Source organism: Prinia subflava, chromosome 17 (genome assembly GCF_021018805.1).
Source record: "Prinia subflava isolate CZ2003 ecotype Zambia chromosome 17, Cam_Psub_1.2, whole genome shotgun sequence".
Taxonomy (NCBI): domain Eukaryota; kingdom Metazoa; phylum Chordata; class Aves; order Passeriformes; family Cisticolidae; genus Prinia; species Prinia subflava.
In genome coordinates this window covers 2,771,841-2,793,008 of record NC_086263.1, presented here as the reverse complement: position 1 = coordinate 2,793,008, position 21,168 = coordinate 2,771,841, and the positions used below count along the sequence as shown (strand labels likewise).

At 58.6% G+C, this 21,168-nt stretch overlaps 1 protein-coding gene across 1 annotated transcript; it reads right to left on the bottom strand.

Moving 5' to 3' along the window:
* Positions 1-150: 150 nt before the first annotated feature.
* Positions 151-20,444, bottom strand: CLCN7 (chloride voltage-gated channel 7). The gene is made up of 25 exons (XM_063414198.1): positions 20,246-20,444; positions 12,605-12,676; positions 11,877-11,948; positions 11,592-11,657; positions 10,868-11,000; positions 10,369-10,478; positions 9,594-9,674; positions 9,165-9,227; positions 8,409-8,492; positions 8,165-8,258; positions 7,705-7,769; positions 7,129-7,245; positions 6,758-6,812; positions 6,207-6,267; positions 5,574-5,712; positions 5,245-5,338; positions 3,863-4,032; positions 3,530-3,581; positions 3,132-3,259; positions 2,881-2,966; positions 2,282-2,414; positions 2,127-2,186; positions 1,609-1,785; positions 1,426-1,506; positions 151-1,299 (listed from the first exon to the last, which is right to left on the bottom strand). The coding sequence occupies exons 1-25, from the start codon at positions 20,372-20,374 to the stop codon at positions 1,213-1,215; spliced, it is 2,409 nt and encodes an 802-aa protein (XP_063270268.1). The 5' UTR covers positions 20,375-20,444; the 3' UTR covers positions 151-1,212.
* Positions 20,445-21,168: the final 724 nt, after the last annotated feature.

Here is a 21,168-nt window from a genome sequence, read left to right as displayed (position 1 = left end):
AAGGGGCAGCCACCCCTGCCTTGAGCCCTGCTGGGGCAGCACCCCCCGCCCCCTAGCCTGTGCCCTCCCAGCAGCAGGAGTTCAGCCCCAAGGGGACACCTGAGCCTGGACAGTGGCCCCAAGGGAAGCAAGAGAGAGGCAGCACCACGATAAAAGTACAAACAGACTTTATTTCAGCACAGATCCCACAGTCAAAAGCCTCTCCAGGCACCAGGCTGCCTGTGTCCAAGTGAGGAAGGGGCAGTCCCAGGGCAGCGGGCAGGGCAAGGCCAAGGAGAGGAGCAAGGATGGGGGCAGATGGGAGAAGTGAGGTGCCAGGGCTGGCTTTGCTCCCACCCCGTGGCCACGTCCAGGACTGTGGTGGGGTCTGGGGTGCCTGGAAGGGCCCAGGATGCTGGAAAGGGCCAGAACATGCCCCAGGAGTGACTCTGGATCCCAGAGTAGGAGCAACAGTGGTGGGAGGACTGCAAGAGTGGCAGAGGGGTACAGGCTCCAGGACCAACAGTGCCCCAGTGCAGACAGCTCTCCCATCCCTACTCCAAATCCCAGGGGTGTCTCCCCACATCTGGGTTGGGGTCAGAGTGGCTGAGGGAGCCAAGAAAGAGCCAGAGGCAGCAGCTGCAGAACCAGGGGAGCCCTTTTATTGCACAGCCAAGCAGGGCACATCCACCTCCTCAGTCCCAAGGAGCAGGGAAGCAACCCCAGAGCTCAGCCCAACCCAGCAGGCAGGACCACAGGAATGGGGAATAGAGCCTGGGGGCAGGAGGGAGCCCCATCATGTCCCCTCTGCTCCTCTCACAGGCCCTGCAGCCGAAGCTAGAGCAGGGCTAAGTCCCAGACAGCCCAGACTGGGTGGATGAGGCAAGGGAGGCCATGTGCCATATCAGAGGAGTGTGCCCAGCTCGGTGGGGCAGTCCGGCTCCCCATGAAACACTCCAGCCTTCACCCAACCTTCAAGGACAGCCTATTCCAGGAGCTAACAGAGCCAAGGGTGAATTTTGATCCCTCAGGGAAGCAGAGGAAGGGGTGACAAGAGGAGGCAGTAGACGTGGGAAGGCAGCAACAGGCAGGAGGGCCAGGGCAGCACGGCCACGCCAGTGCTCCAGGCACTGTGATGCCTGCATGGACTGGCCCAGTCCTCTCCCCTCCTCCTGCAAAAGGGGGTCCCCAGCTCCAAGGGGCCGGGGCACGTCTCTGCTGGGCCCCCCTGCCTCACGTCTGTGCCAGCGAGAGCTCCTCCAGGCCCTCCTTCCCCAGGCGGTACCTGGCGAGGTCCTTGCGGGTCACCATGCCCACCACCTGCCGGGAGAGGGACAGGGTGAAAGGGACAGGCTACAGCCCCGTGTGGGCACACAGAGCCTGGGGACAGCGTGGCCCTGTCCCCTGGAGGAGCCCGGGCTGCCTGCACAGGGGACAGGGACTCACCTCGTTGCGATTGTCCACGACCACCAAGTGCCGCAGGCCCAGGGCTCGGAAGAGCTTGAACACCCGCGGCAGAGACGCCTCCTGCGGGGCAGAACGGGGCTGGGGGAGCTGCAGCAGCCCTGGGCAGCTCCCAGCGCCCACCCCCAGCCCTGGGGAGCTGTGCAGAGGGGCCCTGGCCGTTACCTGGGGCACGGTGTAGGGCGAGGGGTTCATGAACTCGCTGAGGTCAATCATGCACTCGCGCTCATCCTGGGAGACGTGGATGGACTGGATGGGGGGGAAGCGGGGGTAGGCGTCCCGAAAATCCTTCAGCTTCAGCCGCCGCTGCACCAGGCTCAGGTTGGCCCTCTCCACAAAAACCTTGGGAGGAAAGAGATGGCAGGGGACTACCCCACAGAGCTCACAGGCACCAAGACAACGCACAGGGCGGGGAGGGAAAAGTGTGGCAGAGGTGTGGGACAGATGGACCATCTGCACAAGCACAGCCTGTTCCCCACCCACTCAGGTTTGTGAGGCCAGTGGGGTGCAGGATGGTGCTGGGGTAACCCCATCACTGAATGGCAGCACCCACCACCCCCTGGGTGAGCTGAGGGAGATGACAGGGCCCCTCTGCCAGCTCCTCCCAAGCAAGGCAGGCAGCGAGAGGCCTGAGACACGACTGGGACAGCAGACACAAGGCAGTCTCAGGCAGCATCACCCACCTTGTGCTTCAGCAGGACGATGAGCTGGGACCGCAGGATCAGACCCCGCAGCCCAGCAACCTGCAACAGGGCACCGTGTGTGAGGGTCCCGCGCTGCAGCCAGCCCCTGTGGGGCCACCCCGGCTGCAGCCCCTCCCCAGGGACGCCCAGCCCACCTGCGTGGTGTCGGGGTTGCTCTCCACCACGGGGAAGCCGTTGTGGTTGGAGGAGGTGTCACTGAGGATGTCCACGACCGTGCCCACGCGCTCGATCCTCCGCAGGCAGGTGACAGGAGTGCTCATCACCTCCCTGCAGGGAGAGCTCCGGGTGAAACAGCCCCACGGCAGCACACGCTGACCCGTGCAGCCACACACTGCCTTGGTGGGAAGGGACCTGTGAGCTCATCTCATTCCAAACCCTTCCCACGGGCAGGGATACCTTCTACTATCCCGGGTTGCTCCAAGTACCAGCCATCCTGGCCTTGGACAGTTCCAGGGATGGGACAGCCACAGCTTCTCTGGGCACCCTGTGCCAGGCCCTGACCACCCTCACACCGTAAATATTCCCCTCAACACACACAGCTCCTCAGTGCTGATGCCTCCTCTGTCCCCAAAAGCTGCCAGGGAGAGAGGAAGGAACACACTGCAGGCCACATCCCTGCTGGGGAAGAAGCAGGTGGTACCAGGGGACAGCAGGCTCCTGCAACCTCCACTCCCAGCTGAGGCCAACAGCGTGGTCCAAAGGCTGCTGCCACAGCAATGCCCAGCCCACCTACCTGGCTGTGAGGGAGTGGGACGTCACTGGGGCCTCCCAGTGCAGGAAGGGCACACTTTGCAGCTGGATGTGCATGTCGTACAGTCCCTGCAACAAGAGCCAAGCCATCAGGAGAAGCCTGGTGAGGTGCCAAGGGGCACAGCCAGGCAGCAGCTCATCCCTCAGAGCGAGCACACGCCTGTCCTTGCCCCCCATGGCCCCCCAGCAGCACCAGCCCTGACCCACAGGCCTGGGGAGCACACCAGCCCTCACCTCCACGAAGTAGTCTCCCACAATCTTTGCTGTCATCAGCACCAGCATGATGGGGAAGCCATAGGTGACGTTGCCTGTCGCCTCCATCATGATGACTGTGAGACTCAGCGTCATCCGCACTATCCCGCCTGCCAGAGGGGTTTGGGGGTTTAGAAGAGCAAGGAAACACAGAGTGAGGGCATCACACAACACCTGAGGGCCCTGAATCTCTCAGTGATCCAGGACTGCCCGCCCAGGGGTGCCCTGGGTGAGCCCAGCCCTCACTGTGCTTGGCAGGGCGATTAGGAAGCTGACAGCCAGGCTGGGCTTCAGCTGGGAAGGAAGCTGTCAGGATAGCAGGGAGTGCTTTTGCCCAAGACATCTTCACCCCAGCCAGCACTGAGCCCTGGGGAACTCACCCAGCTGTGCAGCAGCTCCCATCAGGGCGTACTTCCCAGGATCAGCCCAGATCTGAGCACAGGAGAGAAGAAGCCAAGTCACCTGCTAGCTCCAGGGTATTCAGAGATAGCCAGCAGAGTCCTGGCCACCAAACCCCCCCCTCCAAAGTGGGGAGAAGTGCCTGAGGCTGCCTGAACAACCCAGCTGCTCCACTGGGACGTGGGGCAGCCCAGACCTAGCTCACGAAGATACCAAGCAAGGAGCCAAGCCCACTCCAGAGCTTTCAGGCAGCTCCAGGCACCAGCCCAGCAGCGAGGGAGGAGGGCTGGGTCCAGGGCCCAGGCAGGACTCACCGAGCCCCTGGTCAGGTAGGACAGGGAGATGCCAAAGAGCCGCCCCCAGGCCGCCCCGATCAGCAGGGAGGGGATGAAGACCCCTGCGGACACTGTCAGGCCGTAGGTCCAGCAGGCCAGGAAGAAATACATCAGTGTGAACATGCCCAGGGTCATGGGGTTGTAGGAACCTGGGGTGGGGGCAGAACAGAGTCAGGGCTGGTCCCAGGGTACACTGTGATGGGCTGTGCCATGGATCAGGCAGCAGCAGCCCCACAACACTCCCAGCAGTGAGAGCCCCTCTTCTTGGGCTGTACCTCGTGCCCTGGCAGCACAGGCCTTCCAAACTGGCTCTTCAGGTTATTTCTGCCCCCTCCAGCACCCCCCACCCAGCCAGTGCCATGCCAGCCCCTCACATCCCATTCCTCCATCTCGTGACTCGTCCCCTCCCAGCCCTGTAGTTCCCAGGCTCCCACGATGAACTTCAAAGCCTCGAGGGAGGGACTGCCAGGGCTGAAGGATGAGGCTGGGGGGACAGAGGTCCCACTGCCAGCTTTGGGATCAACCCAGCAGGGCAGGTCCTGCAAACTCCCTCCCATCTTGCAGCTCCCACAGCTGCTCCATGCTGTCCCACAGCACAGGCTGTGCCATCCCAGCGAGACCCTGCTGACCCCACAGCCCAGCTAACTGCTATTTTGGGATTGCTGAGCAGCCCAGTCTAGTTTAAACAAGTACTTTGCAAGCCCTCCTTCAGACAGAAGCCTTGAGCCAGGGAGGAGCCAGCACTGCAGGGAGCAGCCCTCAGACACAGGATGGTCATCCCCTGGCTGCAGGTGGCCAAGCTGCACCCTCGGGATCCCTGAGGATCTCTCTGTTCCCCACCCACGTGCAGCTGGGCACAGAACTCGGATTCCACAACAGGCAGAGGAGATGCTGGGGTTACACCAGGTCCAAAGAAAATGGAGCTAGAACCTGGGAACCAAACTGCATTTCTCAAGCAAATCCAAACCCCAAGATCCACCTCCACAACCTGCCCAGAAGGTAAAGTCATTACGGGGCAAGTGACCCTGCTAATTAAGAAACCATCCCAGCAACATTTCCAGAACAGACCTCAGACAGACAGCAAGGGTCAGACACACTCTCACACAAGTCAGAAGCAACACAGTCTGCAAATGTGCATGAACTAAACCAGGTGCTTGGCCCCAGAGCCTCCCAACACCACAGGCCTTTGGCGGAGCTCAGAGGGGCCACCAGGCACAGCAGCCATCCCTCCTCCTTCCACAGTAGCAGTGTTTTGTGAAGCCCTCATGGACTGATCATCCTCTGCCTTGTCCCAGGAGTGGTCAAGGAACACATGGACCCTCTCTGCTCACATTCAAGGCCTCTCTGCTGGGTGCACTGACCTGGAGGGTCATGGAAGAGGTTGACGACGCTCTTCTCAGGTGTGTTGAAGAAGGCAGTGGCCATGGAGTTGTACTCTCCATCAGCACAGAAAAGCTGAAAAGGCAAGATAAGAAGGAGTTAGAAGTGGCAGGGAAGGCTGGGGGACATGTGCCAGCAAGGAGGCAGCTCTGGGCAGGGAGGACACCTAAACACCCTTGGCTCTCCAGCTCTGCCTGCAGTGGAGGGCATCAACTGCGAGGTCCAGTGTCCCAAACCCAGCAGGGTCTTATCTCCCTGCTGAGCCCCCAGGCTCAGGGCGGCCCTCAGCATGTTCTGCAGCATGTCCTACCTGCAGGGGATATGCCACGGAGCTCCCCTGGATGGGCTGGCAATCTCTTGAGCAGTAAATCATGACAAATCCCACAGTAGCCGTCACTGCTGCCACCAGCATGGCCTCAACCACCTGCAGGCAGGGCCGGTGGATGTACCTGTGCAGGGAACAGAGGAATGAGGGTGGCACCCAGGGGTGCAGGCAGGGTCAGCCCCAGCCTGGCTGGGATGTCACACCAGGCACATGACAGCCTGGCTGCCTCTGCTCCCTGCCCGGACCCTGCCAGGCTGTCCTGCTGCTTGAAAAGCTGGTGACAGGTATTGGCTGGGCCAGACTGGTCTCAGTTGGCTTTAGCAGCTCTCTCCCTTCTCTTGGTCCTCTCAGGGCACACGACAGTCAGGTCTGCAGTGTCTGCACCTCTCTGGGCCCTCCAGTCACTGGAGGGAAACACTTGGCAGGGTCAGAGCAGTGCTGGGATGCTGTGGGTCACAGCCCCGGCCACAGGCAGCGAGAGGCAGCTTTCAGGAACTGCTGTTGCTCACATAAAGTGAGAGATTAGAGCCTTGCTCCATCTGGGAATGCCACTTTGAGGGAATGCAGACGGCACCAGCCAACCCACCTCAACCCCCTCCATCACCCGTGAGCTCTTACCTGATCCGGAACATGGTCAGCCAGTAATTGAGGGCATTGAACAGGGCTCCGAGGATCCCACCTGCCAGCGAGGGAGGAAGAGCTCAGCACGCAGGGCCCACAACACAAGGAACCTCTGAAGATCATCCACAACCCACCAGAGCGACCAGCAGCCCCGGGAGATGAGGATGCTGTCCCTGCAGCCAGCCAGGACCTGTCACCAAGGGGAGGCTGGCACCAGCAGCAGGGGCCAGGGGCCAATGTCACAGTGCTGGCACCAGGCAGGCAAAGGACAGGCCAAACCCGTGGGGATAAGGGCAGCAAGGGGCTGCCCAGGACTGCAGTGCAATGACCCCGCTCAGCATGGGTTAAAGGGGCTTGACTTTGCTACCAGGGTTGGGCCAGGATCCAGCTCTCATCCCTGCATAAGCCCCACAATTTAATGGATTCTCCAGAATTTAATGGATTCCCCATTTTCCCCAGGAAACTGGATGCCAAAGCTTTTTAGACCCAGACAGAGAAGAGAGGAAATTATTCAGACTAATCAAATCGAAACAGCAGCATTCTCTTACCAACCACTCCCATAAAGATGAAGATAGGAATTTCCTGGATTGTGTATCCCATTTTCTGCAAGCGAGCAAGCAAGAAGGGGGTTTCAGATCTCCTGGCCCACCTGCAGTCCCACAGTCAGTCACTGACTGCTGGGACAGCACAATTCTGTGCTGACACGAGGCTTCCAGAGCTGCCCCAAAGTCTCCCCTGAACAGCTCAAAGCCTCCAGAAGTTCCTTGTGCTGGGGCTGGTGGAGCTGAGATCTGGCCTGCTGAGACAGAGCCTGCCTCAGCCCCTCAGCGAGGTTATAGATAAACTGATGTCCCCAAAGCTGGTAAAAGCTGTTTCTAACCCCTCAGCAGAGCCCTACATGGGGAACACCCGTGCCTACCTCGCTATCAAATCTGCCAAAGTTGATAAGCCCAGGGCTGGAGAGATCCCAGGCATTGCCGTGGTAAACGCTCAGGACAGAGTTCAGCGTGAAGGTGGAGATCATGGAGGCAAAGAACTGGAAGGAGATGCAGCCCACAGTCACTGCCAGATGCCTCCAGCCCCATTCCCTCACCACATGCCCCATGCATTATCCCAAACCACCCCCAAGGCCCTTGGCCAGGGCTTGGTGCCGTGGTGTAGTGGGGACAGCAGGTCACATCCCCTGTGGCAGCACTTTGGGCAGCTTATGCTGACCAGGGTCTCGCTTCTCCTTTTGCCTCTTTGTTGCCCTGGGGCACAGCCCAAGGCAGACCCCTTGGAAAGGAGCTGGCAGCAAGATGGAGCTCAGCCAGGCCCAAATTCAGCCCCTGAGGAGCAGGGCACAGGAGGAGAGCTGGGATGCTTCTCCCTGGGGTGGGTTACCCGTGGGTCCTTGCAGGAGCAGGGGTGTCAGAGGCCTGGGGCTGCAGGGCACCCAGAAAAGGCAATGCCTCACACCAGAACCAGCAGCTCTCCACTGCTTTCCAGCACTTACAATTCTCCACGTCAGGAACTGGTTCCAGAATGAAGCCCCTTCCTCCAAGCTGAACAGGACACCCCCTGCAAACACAAGACACAACATCCTCACAAGGGGTACACGGCACAGCCCCTTGGCTACAGCACCAGCTGAGCACCCACAATTCACCCCAGGCCATGTGCCCATGCTGCCCAGACCCTCTCACAGGCAAGCCCACCAAGCCATCAGTGATGTACTGACCACAGCAATGCCCCCCACTGCCACTCTCCATCCCAGGGAGGCAACATTTGGGACCTGAGGCAGATGAGCTCCTTGCTCTTGGGCAGGGCCAACACCTGCATGGCACGGCAGGAAAACTTGGAAGGCCCCAGCAGTGCCCTATGCAGATCCCAACAGATGCCTCCAAGCAAGCAGGAGAAACCTCCTGAGGAAATCCATGTCCAGGCACTGCCCAGTGCCAGAGAGCCCAGACACACACCCACGGGGGCACCGAACGCAGCCGAGACGCCGGCGGCAGCTCCGGCCGACACAAAGTCCCTCTTCTCTGTGTCTCTGCGGAAGTACTCGAAGATCTGAAACAGCAGTGAAGGCAGCTTTAGGGCTGGCCAGGGGCTGGAGCTGAGGTGAGACACAGGGCATGACATGGGTGATGCCAAGCCTCCAGTGGGAGCAGCCTGGGCTGGCACAGAGGGGCAGCACAACCCCGGGACCTCAACACCGACCTTGAAGTCTCGCTTCAGCGACGTGGATCTCCCCTGGGAGATCCCGGCAGCAATCACGGATCCAGAGTGAATCATGGGTCCTTCCTAGGGACCAGAGAGCAGAGTCAGATGGGGAATGAAGGACAGGGGTGGCTGAATGCTGCTCACCAGCTTGCAGTCCTGAGGCTGGATGGGAGCATTTCCCTGAGGGAAATACAGACATTGACATTTTCCCCCTTCCCATCCTGGAAGTGTTCAAGACCAGAACTCTGAGCAACCTGGTCTAGAGAAAGGTGTTTCTGCCCATGGCGGGGGTTTGGAATGAGATGATCTTTAGGATCCCTTCCAACTCAAACCATTCCATGGTTTTATGAAATCCTTATTCTAACACGTGCCTTGCCCACCTCCTGTTCCCACCAGCTGAGGAAACAAGTGCTTCCCTTGCCTGCCTTCAATCCCAGCAAGCCAGAAAGGTCCCAGTGGGACACCCAAGTCACCCCCACCTACTGTTTGCAGGAACAACCACTGATGGACAGGGCTGCTGCTCTCCTGCCCTCAGCCAAGCCACACGCAGGCTGGCACGGTGACACCACGTGCCCCAGGGGCTCCCCGAGCTCGGCAGTGCCGCAGTCACCTCGGCCAGCAGACACCAGGGAGTAACACTGGGGAGTCACCGCAGGGCCCCCAGCACAGGAGCAGTGACAGGCTGTGACACAAGTGCCAGCAGCAGGGAGCAACACGTCAGCAGCACGTCAGAGAGAGCTGTGTGCACATCACCTTCCCAACAGCCAGGCCGCCGACCACCGAGAGGATGACCCCGCAGACTTTGATCACCAGGGTCTGCAGAACAGAGGGCACAGCACGTCACAGGGGTGGCACCAGGAGCACGACAGGGGACACAGACACTGCCCTGAGGCATGGGAGGAGCCAACGACCCGAGGAAATTGTGGTTCTCAGCCCTCCCCACTGTGGCAACGGAGTTGGTCAATTTTTTTCCTGGCCAGAGCAAAAATCTACCCAAAGCTGCTCGTCCCAGAGCCAGCTGCTCATCCCAGGGCAGGAGATTTAACCTCTGGGCACTGGGAGGGGGGAAACAGCTATGGAGCTGGGAGTTCATGTCAGCTCCTGCTGTGCCACAGGGTGGGCAGGGACCATTCCAGGAGGACACAATGTGCCCAGGCCATCCCACCACCTTCTGCTCCCTACCTTGAGCCGGACAACGTGTGGAATCTTCACGCCGTTGAGGTAACATTTGATCTGGGGAATGCCACTGCCAGCTGCCACGGGCTGCAGGGAGCAGGGAGAGCTGTCACACACAGGATGGGGACACACCCTAACCCTAATCAGCCACCTGACCCCTGTCTCTCAGCACAGGGCACACACAGCACACCCTCAGGGGGGCTCTGAGATGAGGCCAGAGCTTACAAACAGGCTCTGGAGATGGCCTTGAGGGAGGCAGCCACTTCCTAAGGGCAAAAGTGCCAGGGTAAAGGAGCTGGCTGGGTTCTTGGGGACACTCAGGTGTTCCCCACCCTGTCACAGCTACAGAAAGGTCACAAAGGTGGCCAGGGAGAGCAAGGGCAAAGCCACAAGGACGACACCATGGCTTAGAGTGATCCACAGGAAGTCCCAGTCTCTGGCTTGTCCTCCAGAGGCTGTCCCTGAGGCACCCAGCCAGACTGGTCTCTGCTGGTACCCGGGTACACCCAAAACAGAGGCTGAGCTAGGGCCAAGGCTTGGGAGAGCTGCACCCCCACCCAGGGCTGGAGCACAGCCTCTGCCTCAGGCTGCCAGCACATCCAGCAGCCTGACAGCCCCACAGAAACCCCACAGCACAGCTGGAGCCAACACCAAGGAGCTGGTGCTACCAGGAGCCAAACTGGCAGAAATACATTCACTGTTTACAAAATTTTGCATGTTTTCTGGGAATGTGACCCTGCTTTGCCCATGCAAAGAACCCAGAACAGTTCCAAACTCTTACCTCTATGAAGGCAACGATCAGAGAGCCCACCATCACCACGCTGGCATTCAGGGTGGCCCAGAGTAACAGGGAGAAAGAGAGGCCCCCTTTGGCTGTGAACTTGTCAATGTCTGGGGCAGCAGCTCAAGGAAAGGCCAGTATTGCTTGGGTACCACCCCTCCCACCACAGCACCTCACAGACTCACAGGACAGTTCGGGTTGGATGCAAGATTAAAAACCATCCAGTTCCAGCCCCCTGCCCCGGGCAGGGATGCCATTCACTAGACCAGAGTGCTCCAAGCCCCCTGTCACTCAGAGCATCCAGGGCAGCTGAAATGAGCCTGCTCTGTTATGGCAGTGCCCAGCCACAGCTGAGCCCTGCAGAGCAGCTGGGCAGCAGAGTCTGTGCCACCAAACTGGAGCGAGGAAGCGCTGCCCTCTTCCCCCACGACCCCTCTCACAGCTCCCAGGAGATCCCAGGGGTCCCAGCTGGCCAGCAGCCACTGCTCTGTGAGGATACTGTCCTTCACCACGCGGTACTTGAGGCCAGCCAGGTTCTCCACCACGATGTCGATGAAGCAGGCGACGAGGCCGGTGAGGATGCCGATCATGGCGCAGATGACCCAGCGCTTGATCTCCACCGTGCGGAAAGCCTGAGGGGCAAACACCCTGCTGCCACCCAGCCTGGCACCCAGGGCACCCAGCACACCTGACACCCTCCCCAGCACAGTCCCAAGGCTGGGAAGCTCTGAGGAGAGCCAGGGAGCACCAATGCTGGCTGACCCAGCGAAGCCTGGACACAATTTACTGATTTTAGCAGTGCTCTTGAACCTTAGGGATCCCACTGCTCCTCTGTGGGATCCCTAAGGTGCTTTTCCAGCTTGCCTGCCTCCATCAGGCCCATCCTGCTGGGATTCTTGCTGGCACTGATTCCCAAAGCCCCCAGGGCAGATGTTTCATGTGACTCCAGAAGAACCTCTGCTCCTGCCCTCTGGACCTGCCCCATACCACCAGGCAATGCCACCACACACACCCAGATCAGCTCCCATTCCAACCACCTCATTGATCCTATGATTTCACAGCTTGTCACAAGCTGGGCAGTGCCCATAAACCCATCCCAGCTCGACCTAGGTTTAAGCACAACCTCCTCTGGCTCAAAGAAGCCCCCCAGCAGTCGGGCAGAGGGCACAGCTTCCCTGTCCACCCCACCTGAAATGATCTGTGGGCAGCCCAGCAGGACTCACCGCATGGTTTATCCTCCTCTCCTCCTCCAGGAATAGCTGGTTTTCACTGTTGTCATAGTCCAAGCTCTAGTTTGGGAAAGGGAGATGCTGTTATTGTCTACCAGGCTAAGAGACCCCCATGCTGGGGAGTGCTGCCCTCAGCCCCTCACCCTGCCCCTGTTACCATCTGCCTTCCTCGATTCCACTCCTTCTGCACTGACTCTGCCCTCAGTGGGAGCTGTGAGCTCATTCCTCACCTGCTGCATCCCAGAGAGCAGAGCTGAGATGGGGCAGAGGGGCACTTACCTCATACTTGAGTGACAGCAGCTTCTCGTTGTGGGGGATCTCGTTGGGATGCTGCCGGGGGACCTCTGTCTCCTGTGGGATGTGATGCACAGCTTAGGATGGTCAGGCTGGAGTCCAGCCCTCCCACCCACGTGCAGCTGCCAGGTTAACTCCTTTTGATGCTCAGGAGTGCAGAGGTGCAAGCTGCCATGCAGGCAAGGATCTGGGATGGTTTTCCACCAGTTAGTGGATGTGTGGGATTTAAGGCAGCTGGAGCAGCTGTCAGGGGTGCACCCTCACCCTCCACCCCCAGGCAAATAGCCTTTCTTGGATGTCTCCCCGGGAGCAGGTGGAGGGCTTGCTCAGCTGGGTACCACACTGCCATGTTGACCTGGCACTAAATCCAAGCAACTCCACGCTCTGGTGGAGGGCAACATTTCACCTTGGCAGGAAATTCCTTAGGCCAAAAGCAAGGAGCTATTTCAAGCCAACCCATGTTTTTGGGCAGAAACCAAATTCAGTTTCCCAAACGCCTTTGACCATGCAAGCTGTTCCCAGCTCCGAATTCGGGCATTTACTGAGGCCCCTGGGGCAGCAGCAGCTGCCCACGCCACAGAGGTCACCCAGCCCAGGAAGAAGTGCTGGAGGCCTTGTGGAACAAGCTGAATGTGAAGGAGGGAACAGCAGCAGCTGTTATGGAAGAAGGGAAGGGGTCTCAGTGACAGTGGGCCCCTCTCTGTGCCACTCACCAGCTCATGGACGTCCTCGTTGAGGTCCACATTGCTCAGCTGCCCAATGCGCAGGAAGGGAGAAGGAGTGAGCTGGGGAGAGAAGGGGAAATGAGCCCAACTCCTGAAGGCACCTCAAACCTCTCAGCAGGAAGGAGCAGGCGTGCAAGACTCTGCCTCCCTCGCAGAGCTCTGCCTGCCTGCCGCTGCCAGGGCTCCCCAAAAAGCAGCACCCAGGGGACACACGGAGGAGCTGGGACCCAGCGCCCCAGAGGGAACCAGAGGCAGCAGCAGCTCAACAGGATTTGGATGAGCTGCTCCAGCCTGTCAGCTGGCAGAGCCAGCTCACCTGGGGAAGTGCCAGCCAGCAGCAGCTCACTGGGGACAGGCCACCACCAGCCCCTGGCACGAGTGGGGGTTTTATCTTCTTTTCTTCGTGTTAGAGCTGGGATTAACACACGGGAGTCGTAGTTTGTGTTTGGACTCAGTGTTTATTAATTGTTATCTATGGTACAGTCTCACGAGTTGTGAGCTCTAGCTAACAAGGTAGAAAATGGCTCTAACTCTTTCAAGGTCTTTTAAGCACTATTTATCCAATAACGAGGTGACACCTGTATTATTTATACTTTTAACCCAATAACCAAATACCAAAGCTCTGCAATGTGGACCTTTTCACGAGGAAAACGAGGAAAAACCACCCAAACCCATGAAGAAGAATGTGAAAGAACACGAACTTAGCCTACACCCTAAATTCTCCATATTGCTTTATATATATATATATCACTATATACTAAAATCTTAAACTCTAAGTTTTACACCCTGTGACATCACACAATTCTATTCAAACTACACACCCACAATCCCAGTGCTATCACTCAACCTTGGCAGGCTGTTCCACAGTTTCAGGTTAAATGCAGTGCTGGCCTGAGGGTCAGTGCCTGTCAGAAAGCTGAAGATTCTCAGCTTCCAGGGCTCCAACAGGCACGGAGCGAGCGCGGTTCCCGGCGCAGAGCCGACAAACCTGTGCTGAGCAGCACGTTGCAGACTCTCCCGAGGCTGGGGAGGGACACAGCCCCTGGACAACGTGCCACCTCCACAGCCACAAGCTCACCACGACACCCTGCCCTGCTGGCAGGGCCCAGCCAGCAGCAAGGGACAGCTGAGGTCACGTCTGGTTGTGCCATCTGCTCCACGGCAGCGGTTCCTGGCCGAGAGAGGAGCACGTCACCTCGGCGTGTTTGTCATCCCTGAGCAGCTGGGACCAGAGGGACAGCCAGGCTGGCTGCCAGCCACGAGACATGGGAGGAAGTGGGCACACTGCTCCTGCACAGCCTTGGGGACTCTGGGCTCTCTCTGAGCCAGCCCCAGTGTGGTGCTGGGAAGCAGCACTTGCATCTCCCTCTAGGGAGCAGGTTCTTTCACTGGTGATTACCCGGGCTCGCTCCTGGCAGCACAGCTGCACAGCACGGGAGGTTCTGGACTGTGTGGGGCACCTCTGTCTCCCGGACAAGGCAGGCAAGGGCTCAGGCTGCATCTGAGCAGTGCCACAAGGGGACCCAGCTGGAGCAGGCAGGCTGCTGTCCCCCCTCCATCGCTGTGAAACGCAGGGATGCACGAGGACCCAGCACCGTCCCCGAGCACAGCCCAAACACCACTCAGCAGTAAGGTCGTCCCCTCCAGAGCCTCACCCCTCCCCAGCTGCCAGGCTAAGGAACTGGAGGATAAAAGAGGAATGGTGAGCAGGGCTCTGGCACGTCAGTCTCTCTCTGCTGGCAGGTCCCAGAGTGAGCCCTCGCTGCTTTAATCCCACGATCCCGTCTGGAACATGCAGGCCCGAGCTGCTGGGAGCCCTGCACGTCACTGCAAGGAAGAATATCCCTTTGTGTTTGCAGCCTGACCTATTTTCCCATTTTTCCCTCTGCTCCACATTCTCCTTCACTCCCTGACCTGCAGACGGGTTCTGCCCCAGCTTCTGGTGCCCCTTAGCCCCCAGCAGCCCCAGCACAAAGTGCTCCATGCTGCCATTTTCAGACACTGGCTTGGCAAAACCAGCCTGGCCTTTGTTTCTGGGATGGCCCCACACTCCCAGTGGAAAGAATCCAGGTGGGCCCTTTCCCCAGCAGTCACAGCAGGTCACTGTGGACTTCCACGAGCTGGGCACAAACAAAGCTGTCACCTCCCTGGATAGGAAGTTCGGGTCATGAGCTGGATACAGGAACTGCCTGTTCCAGTGCCTGCCAGTGTCCAGCTGCTCTGGTGGCAGGCTGAGGTCCCAGCCAGGGCCCCACCATCCTGGGGAAGGACACATTCCTTGCCCTGCAACCTGGAGGGACAAAGCTGACACCTTGCAAAGGAACACCCCCACCTGGACTGAGGAAGCACAAGGATTTGAGGCTCCCACACATCTAGGGCAAGATCAAGGCAAGGAGATGGAAAATGTCACTCATGCCATGTCCCTTGTGTAAGACCTCAGGCAGAACCAGCTCTTCAGGGAAAATTCTCCTTCTGTTAGCTTTGGGGTCTAGACAGACGAAATGTGGCTGAAGCAGTGACACCCCAGCCTCCTCCCTCCTTCCCTGTGGAGAAAGCAGCCAGGGCACAGCAGCTCAATTCCCCATCGATTAAGCACCAGCAGGACACAAGCACAGATGAAGGGGAAGGAGGTGCAGTGGAGCCTGAAGCTGAACTTCCTTAGACAAGCAGTATATTATTCATATCCTCTCCCCAAGTCCTGGCACCCCTCTGGCATCTGCAAGCAGAGGCTTGGCTCCTATCTCACCCACCACGGGGATCACATGCCAGGGGGGCAGGAAAGAGCTACTTCCAGCAGCACCCAACCATGATAAAAGGAAAAGGAGACACTGAGGCAGCCTGGAGCCAAGAGAAAAGGTTATTTGTGCACAGCTCAAAGATCCACTGAGCAATGCCCTCCTTGGGATGTTTTCAAACTCAGCCAAGGCAGCTGCTGATCCTGGGTTCGTGTGATGTTGGTGTGACAGTGCTGTGATTATCTCCACATAAAAGCACTCACTGCTGCCAAAACCCAGGGGGCACAGATGGGTTAACAGCTCTCTGCCCCAGGAGAGGCTCTGGGACACGCTGAGCCTCACTCTGCACACAGCACCCAGCCCTCAGCCCGCCTGGGTGGCCAAGTTAATTTAATTCTGGACTCTGCAAAGAGATGTCTGGAGCCTTGGTCTGAACCAAAATGAGTTATTGTCACTGTTATTGGGCAGGAATGTTGGCAGGCAGGGCTGCTTCCCCCAGGGACCTCACCAGGCTGCAGGAAAGCCCCCAAATTCAACAGAAGCAAATACAAAGCCCTGCACCAGGGATGGATGAGTCCCAGTGGTCAGAAAATATCTTAGTTGGAAAAGTCTTGCGGTGAACTGGTGAGCAAGTGAGGAGGTGTCAGTGGCACAGAGCTGGAGTGGAGGTGGTCAAGCCCCTCCTGGGTGGTGCAAGGCCTTCCAGGAGGTCTGGGGAAAGGATCCCACACCTCCATCTGGCACCTGCAACAGCACACCTGGGACTGAGCATCCCCTTTGGGCTTCCTGGGACAGAAAAAGCACAGAAAGTGAGCTCAGCAAGAGAGTTGGGGGCTGGAACACATGGCAAGACAGACAGGGAGAAGCTGCTGCTTCTCAGGGAGCTCTTCATGCCATCTCCAGACACCCAGCAAGAGGTTACAGAGAGAACAAAGCCAGACTTCCCTTGAAGCTTCTCACTGTTGGGACAAGAAGCAGTGGATGAACTGCAGTAAGGGAATTCCTGCTTAGATATCAGAGCCAAACATTCACCCTGTGGCTGGTGACACACTGACCTTGGGACCAAACAGGCTGCAGAGTTCTTACCCAGAGCTCCTCTGGATGTGTCGCTCAGGGTTCTGCTCCTAGCAGGGGCTGGACCAGAGCCCCTACCTCTAGCCCCCTCAGGGACTTTCCCCTTTGCCATGATGGCACCACTCTTGAGACCAGCAAGAGCAAATTGAGGATCAACCTCAATATGAAAAAATCTAGCAGAAGATCTCAACCACCACCTCCTACTCACGCCCTGAATGCATTATCTCCATGACCCATCCCAGGCTGTGTGCACAGCGACCAAGCATTGCTCTGGAGAACCATCAGTAGGGACTGTCTGACTCTGTTCCACAGCCCATTTCCACAGGGATCAGCCAGGGAGGCTCCTCCCTGCAGGACACGACCCAGCATGAGGAGACCCCCCAGGCACTGCCCCTCATCACCATCCTGTGCTCAGTAATGAACTGACAGCACTGACTTTCCCTTATCTATGAGATAACGGAGCACAGACCACAGGAGGAGCCCACAGAAGCTGTGGAAGGGAAGGAAGAGGATTTCCAGCCCCCAGGGCCCCCTTAGCCACAGAACACTCTGTCCCTCACACCAGCCAGGGTGGAAGACTCCAGGCTGTGTCACCAGTGTGTCACCAGCATGAGCACCCTGTCACCTGCTCCAGCAGTAAATGGGAGAGATGAGCTGCAGGGCTTTGAACCCCCCCCTCCTCTAACACACAGCCACAGCTGAGACAGGCTCCAAACCAACCCAGCATCACCCAAAAATGCCTCACAGCACCACAGAACAGGGCTCCTCACCTCCAGGTTCATAACAGGGGAGAAAGCACCCGGACACTCCCCAGGGTGTCACCACTGGCTGTGCCTTTGCTTCCAGGCTCCTGCTGCCATTCCCAGGGCACAGCTGCTCCTTGACCCTCCCCTCCACGAGGATGGGAAATGCTGTCATTGCCCTGGCCCTTCTCCTGGCACAGGAGCAGCACAAGGATGGAGCACTGCCACAGTCCCCAATGGCTTGAGCAACCTGCAGAAAACTCCCTGAAGTTCCCATGGCGGGGAAGCTCCTGCCACCACTCGAGGGCAGTGGCTCTCCGGGGCAGTCACCTCCAGGCTCCCAGGAGCAGGGACAAACAGCCTGTCTGCCAGCAGCCTGGGGTGTGCAATCTGCAGCCCATCTGCCAGGAATCAGGGCTCACCCTGCACTCATACTTCCCTTTTTCTGCCTCCTCCCACCAAGACTTCTTGATTGCAGCCTGGCCACTTTTTTTGCGTTTCGTTACTTGAGATTAAAGAAAATGAGACCGGCAGCATCCAGAGATGCAGAATAAACACACAGGGGCTAAGAAGGACAGCCTGCCCAGCAGCAGCCTGGTCTTCATGATGGTGACCCCTTGTTCCAGGCACCCTCTGAAACAGGAGCTTTAAACCAATCTCAAAGTCAGGGCACTTCAGCACAAATATCTTACAGCATATCTTTGATGGTAACGAAGGAGAAACGTTCTCCGACAAAAACAGTTTCATGATGGAAATTGGCTGCTCTTACTAAAAACTTTCCACCCACTTCCCAGCCTGAGAACCAACACACATGGCTGGAGAAGACAGGAAAGGGACGGCCCACGGCAGGCAGGATGCTCAGAGGCTGCCTCTCACTTCTGGATGTGCTCGGGGCACCACAAAGCCCTGGTGAGAGGATGAAGGCTTAGCCAGCTCAGCTGGCCCCAAACCAGAGGAGACCTCAGGGACAGGCCTCTCACACCCCCTCTATGGCCACAGGTGTGTTTATCCAGCCTCTCCTCACCTCCTGCCCCCCAGAACTTCATCTCAGTCCCTCACAGCTGTCAGCTGGGGAGCTACAGACCCGTGCTTCCTCTGGCCACCTTGAGATCACTTTCATTTCCATCAAACAAGCACGTGAGAAAGGCAAGAAGCTCTGCTAGGGGACATTTTTATTGTATTACCACAACCTAGGTTTAAATCTCCCCTGAGTTAAGCAGCTCCAGCCTCTCTTTATTTCCCCACCAAAGCTGTCCTGCCTTCCTGCTTTGACCCACAGGACTGAAAGTGGTCTGGGGCAAAGGGAGAGGCAGCTGCCCGACACCAAAATACAACCCCAGCCCTACAGTGACAACCCAGTGGCCACAGCCAGGGGCACGTGTGGTCTGGAGCTCCTGTAAGGTACTCCCTCTCCTCCCCTGCCCAGGAAAATGCCACCTCCCCAGCTGGGACCTGAGCTGCCTGCACTGTGAAGGGACATAGTGACATTAATCACATTGGTAGGGCTGGGTGTCCACCTGCAACTGCCCCTGCTGCAGCAGGCCTCAGACACTTCTTCCAAACCACCAGGAAAACCCTTCCCTAATGACCCCCAGCCACGAGATCTGGTTAATCCCCATTCCAACACCCTTCAAACCTGCAGAATTCCCTCCGTGCTGTAAATATTCAGAGCCCTGCTGCACTGCCCAGGAGAATTACTTTTATTTTCACCCCAGAACAGCTGCCATGGCACAGCTGCCTCCTTCCAGCTGCCATTCCCTGCTCCCAGAGCACTACACAAGGCCCTTCCAGCCTAACAAGCTCTACATTTCCCTCTAATTAGCCCGCTGTTCTGACTTGCCCAGGAGCAGGGCAGCACAGAATCGTGCTGGGTGAGACACCCTTGCTACCAGCTGCCAGAATCTGGCACTGCTCCTCCCTATCTACGCTCCCAGAAAACTGCACAGGAAATTCGAGGATGGATAATGCCTGTCCCACCTGTTGCTGGCACAAATGTGCTCCATGGCCCCATCCTGACATCCCATCCACAGCCCAGCAGAGCCCACCTGCCCTCAGCTCCACCCTGGAACAGGCGCTGAGTGCCTCAGTTTCCCTCACTGAGCTGCACGTGGGGGAGAGACTGCCAGGCAGGCAGCCTCAGGGCACACTGGAGAGAACTTTTCCTCGCTTAATTAACCCAAACTAACTAGACAGAAAGAACTGGCCTCCCTCTGTGACACGGCCCACGTCAGACCTGCTTTTTGCCAGTGTAGCTCCATGCAGCCCACAGGACACCCTCCAGCACTCCAGGGTTAGAGGCTCTGGTGTCTGAGCCCTGCCTGATGATCTGGGCAGCAGCAGCACGTCAGGCAAGAGGCTCTCACAGAATGACATTTTAGCAGAAATTCATTTAGTACAAATTAATTTTATATGGACGGACACAAACAGAACAAAGGGAGAATGGCTTCAAACTAAACAAAAGGAGAATAGATGTCAGCGGGATATTCCTCCTTATGAGGGTGGTGAGGCCCTGGCACAGCTTTCCCAGAGAGGTGGTGGCTCTGGAAGTGTCTAAAGCCAAGTCGGACAGGGCTTGGAGCAACCTGGGATAGTGGAAGGCGATCCTGCCCACGGCAGGGGATGGAACAGGGTGAGCTCTAAGGTCCATTCCAACCCAATGCACGCCGTGGCTCTCTGATGAGGAGAGCAGCCCCAGCGGGCAGGAGCAGGGCCCTGCTCAGCGCCAGGTCCCGCTGGCAGGGACAGTCCCATGGCGGGGCAGCAGCGGCCAAGGCCCGCAGCAGGGGTGGGCTGGCTCCGGGCACTGACTCAGCCCCTGCTCAGTTTTTCCCCACCGGTGCCCGTGCCCCGGCTCCCCCCGGCCCCTCCCCGCCCGGTTCTGCTTTCCCAGCCCGCGGGAGCCCGCAGCGACCCCGGCCGGGCCCGCGCAGCCCCGGGGCACGAACGCGGTGAAACACCGCAGGGGAGGAGGGGGAGGAGGGGGAGAAGGGGGCGCAGACACGGGCCCGCCGCGCCGCCCCAGCCCTCCCCGTGCTCCCTCCGGCGCGGAGCCCCCCGCTCCCGGGGGCGGTACCCACCTGCCGGCCGCTGCCCGCCGCACCCGGGCCGCTGCCGTTGAGCAGCGGGGTGGTCTCGCCCGCACGGCCGTCCTCGTCGTCGTCGCGGTCGCGGCCGGACCAGGACACCTTCTTGGCGACGTTGGCCATGCGGGGCGGCGGTGGCTCCTCCGCCGGGCCTGCCCCGCCGCGCCGTCATGTGACCGCCGCCACCGCGTCACGTGGCCGTCAGGGCGGCCGTGCCGCCCCGAGGCACCATGGGAGTTGTAGTTCCGGTGGGGGCCCGCGCCCGGAGCCGCAGCGGGGCGGGGCGGGGCGGGACAGAATAGAATAGAATAGAATAGAATAGAATAGAATAGAATAGAATAGAATAGAATAGAATAGAATAGAATAGAATAGAATAGAATAGAATAGAATAGAATAGAATAGAATAGAATAGAATAGAATAGAATAGAATAGAATAGAATAGAATAGAATAGAATAGAATAGAATAGAATAGAATAGAATAGAATAGAATAGAATGGGACGGGCTGAGCAGGACCCCGGTGGCAGCGGCCTGAGAGGTTGCGAGGCCGCCGCGACGCTTTTCCCCACGCACACCCAGCCGGCAGCACGGCCCCGTGTCCCTGGGATCACGGGGCTCTGAGAACACGGAGCTCCGGGAACGGCCTGAGCCGATGCTACCCCAGCTTTCCAGACACAGAATTCCGCAGAGCAGATATTCGGGAGGGCGTGTGCTTTGTCTGAGCCCCGCGGAGCAGCATAGCTCGGCCCAAAGGAGCACCGCGGGCACGGGCAGCGAACGGGACCGGCGGCGGCTGCTCCGGCAGCTCTGGCTCACCCCGGTCACGGGCTGTCCCACCCCGGTCACGGGCTGTCCCACCCCGGTCACGGGCTGTCCCACCCCGGTCACGGGCTGTCCCGTGCTCCGCTTTCCCTGCTCT

What these genes read in the sequence shown, in the direction of transcription:
- CLCN7 (XM_063414198.1), bottom strand. Translation starts at nt 20,374, where the DNA reads ATGGCCAACGTCGCCAAGAAGGTGTCCTGGTCCGGCCGCGACCGCGAC. An exon ending in TGATCGTTGCCTTCATAGAG is followed by an intron (nt 9,675 to 10,368) that starts GTAAGAGTTTGG and finishes TGCTCCCTGCAG; the next exon opens with CCCGTGGCAGCTGGCAGTGG. An exon ending in CCTCTTCCATGACCCTCCAG is followed by an intron (nt 4,033 to 5,244) that starts GTCAGTGCACCC and finishes CCCCCACCCCAG; the next exon opens with GTTCCTACAACCCCATGACC.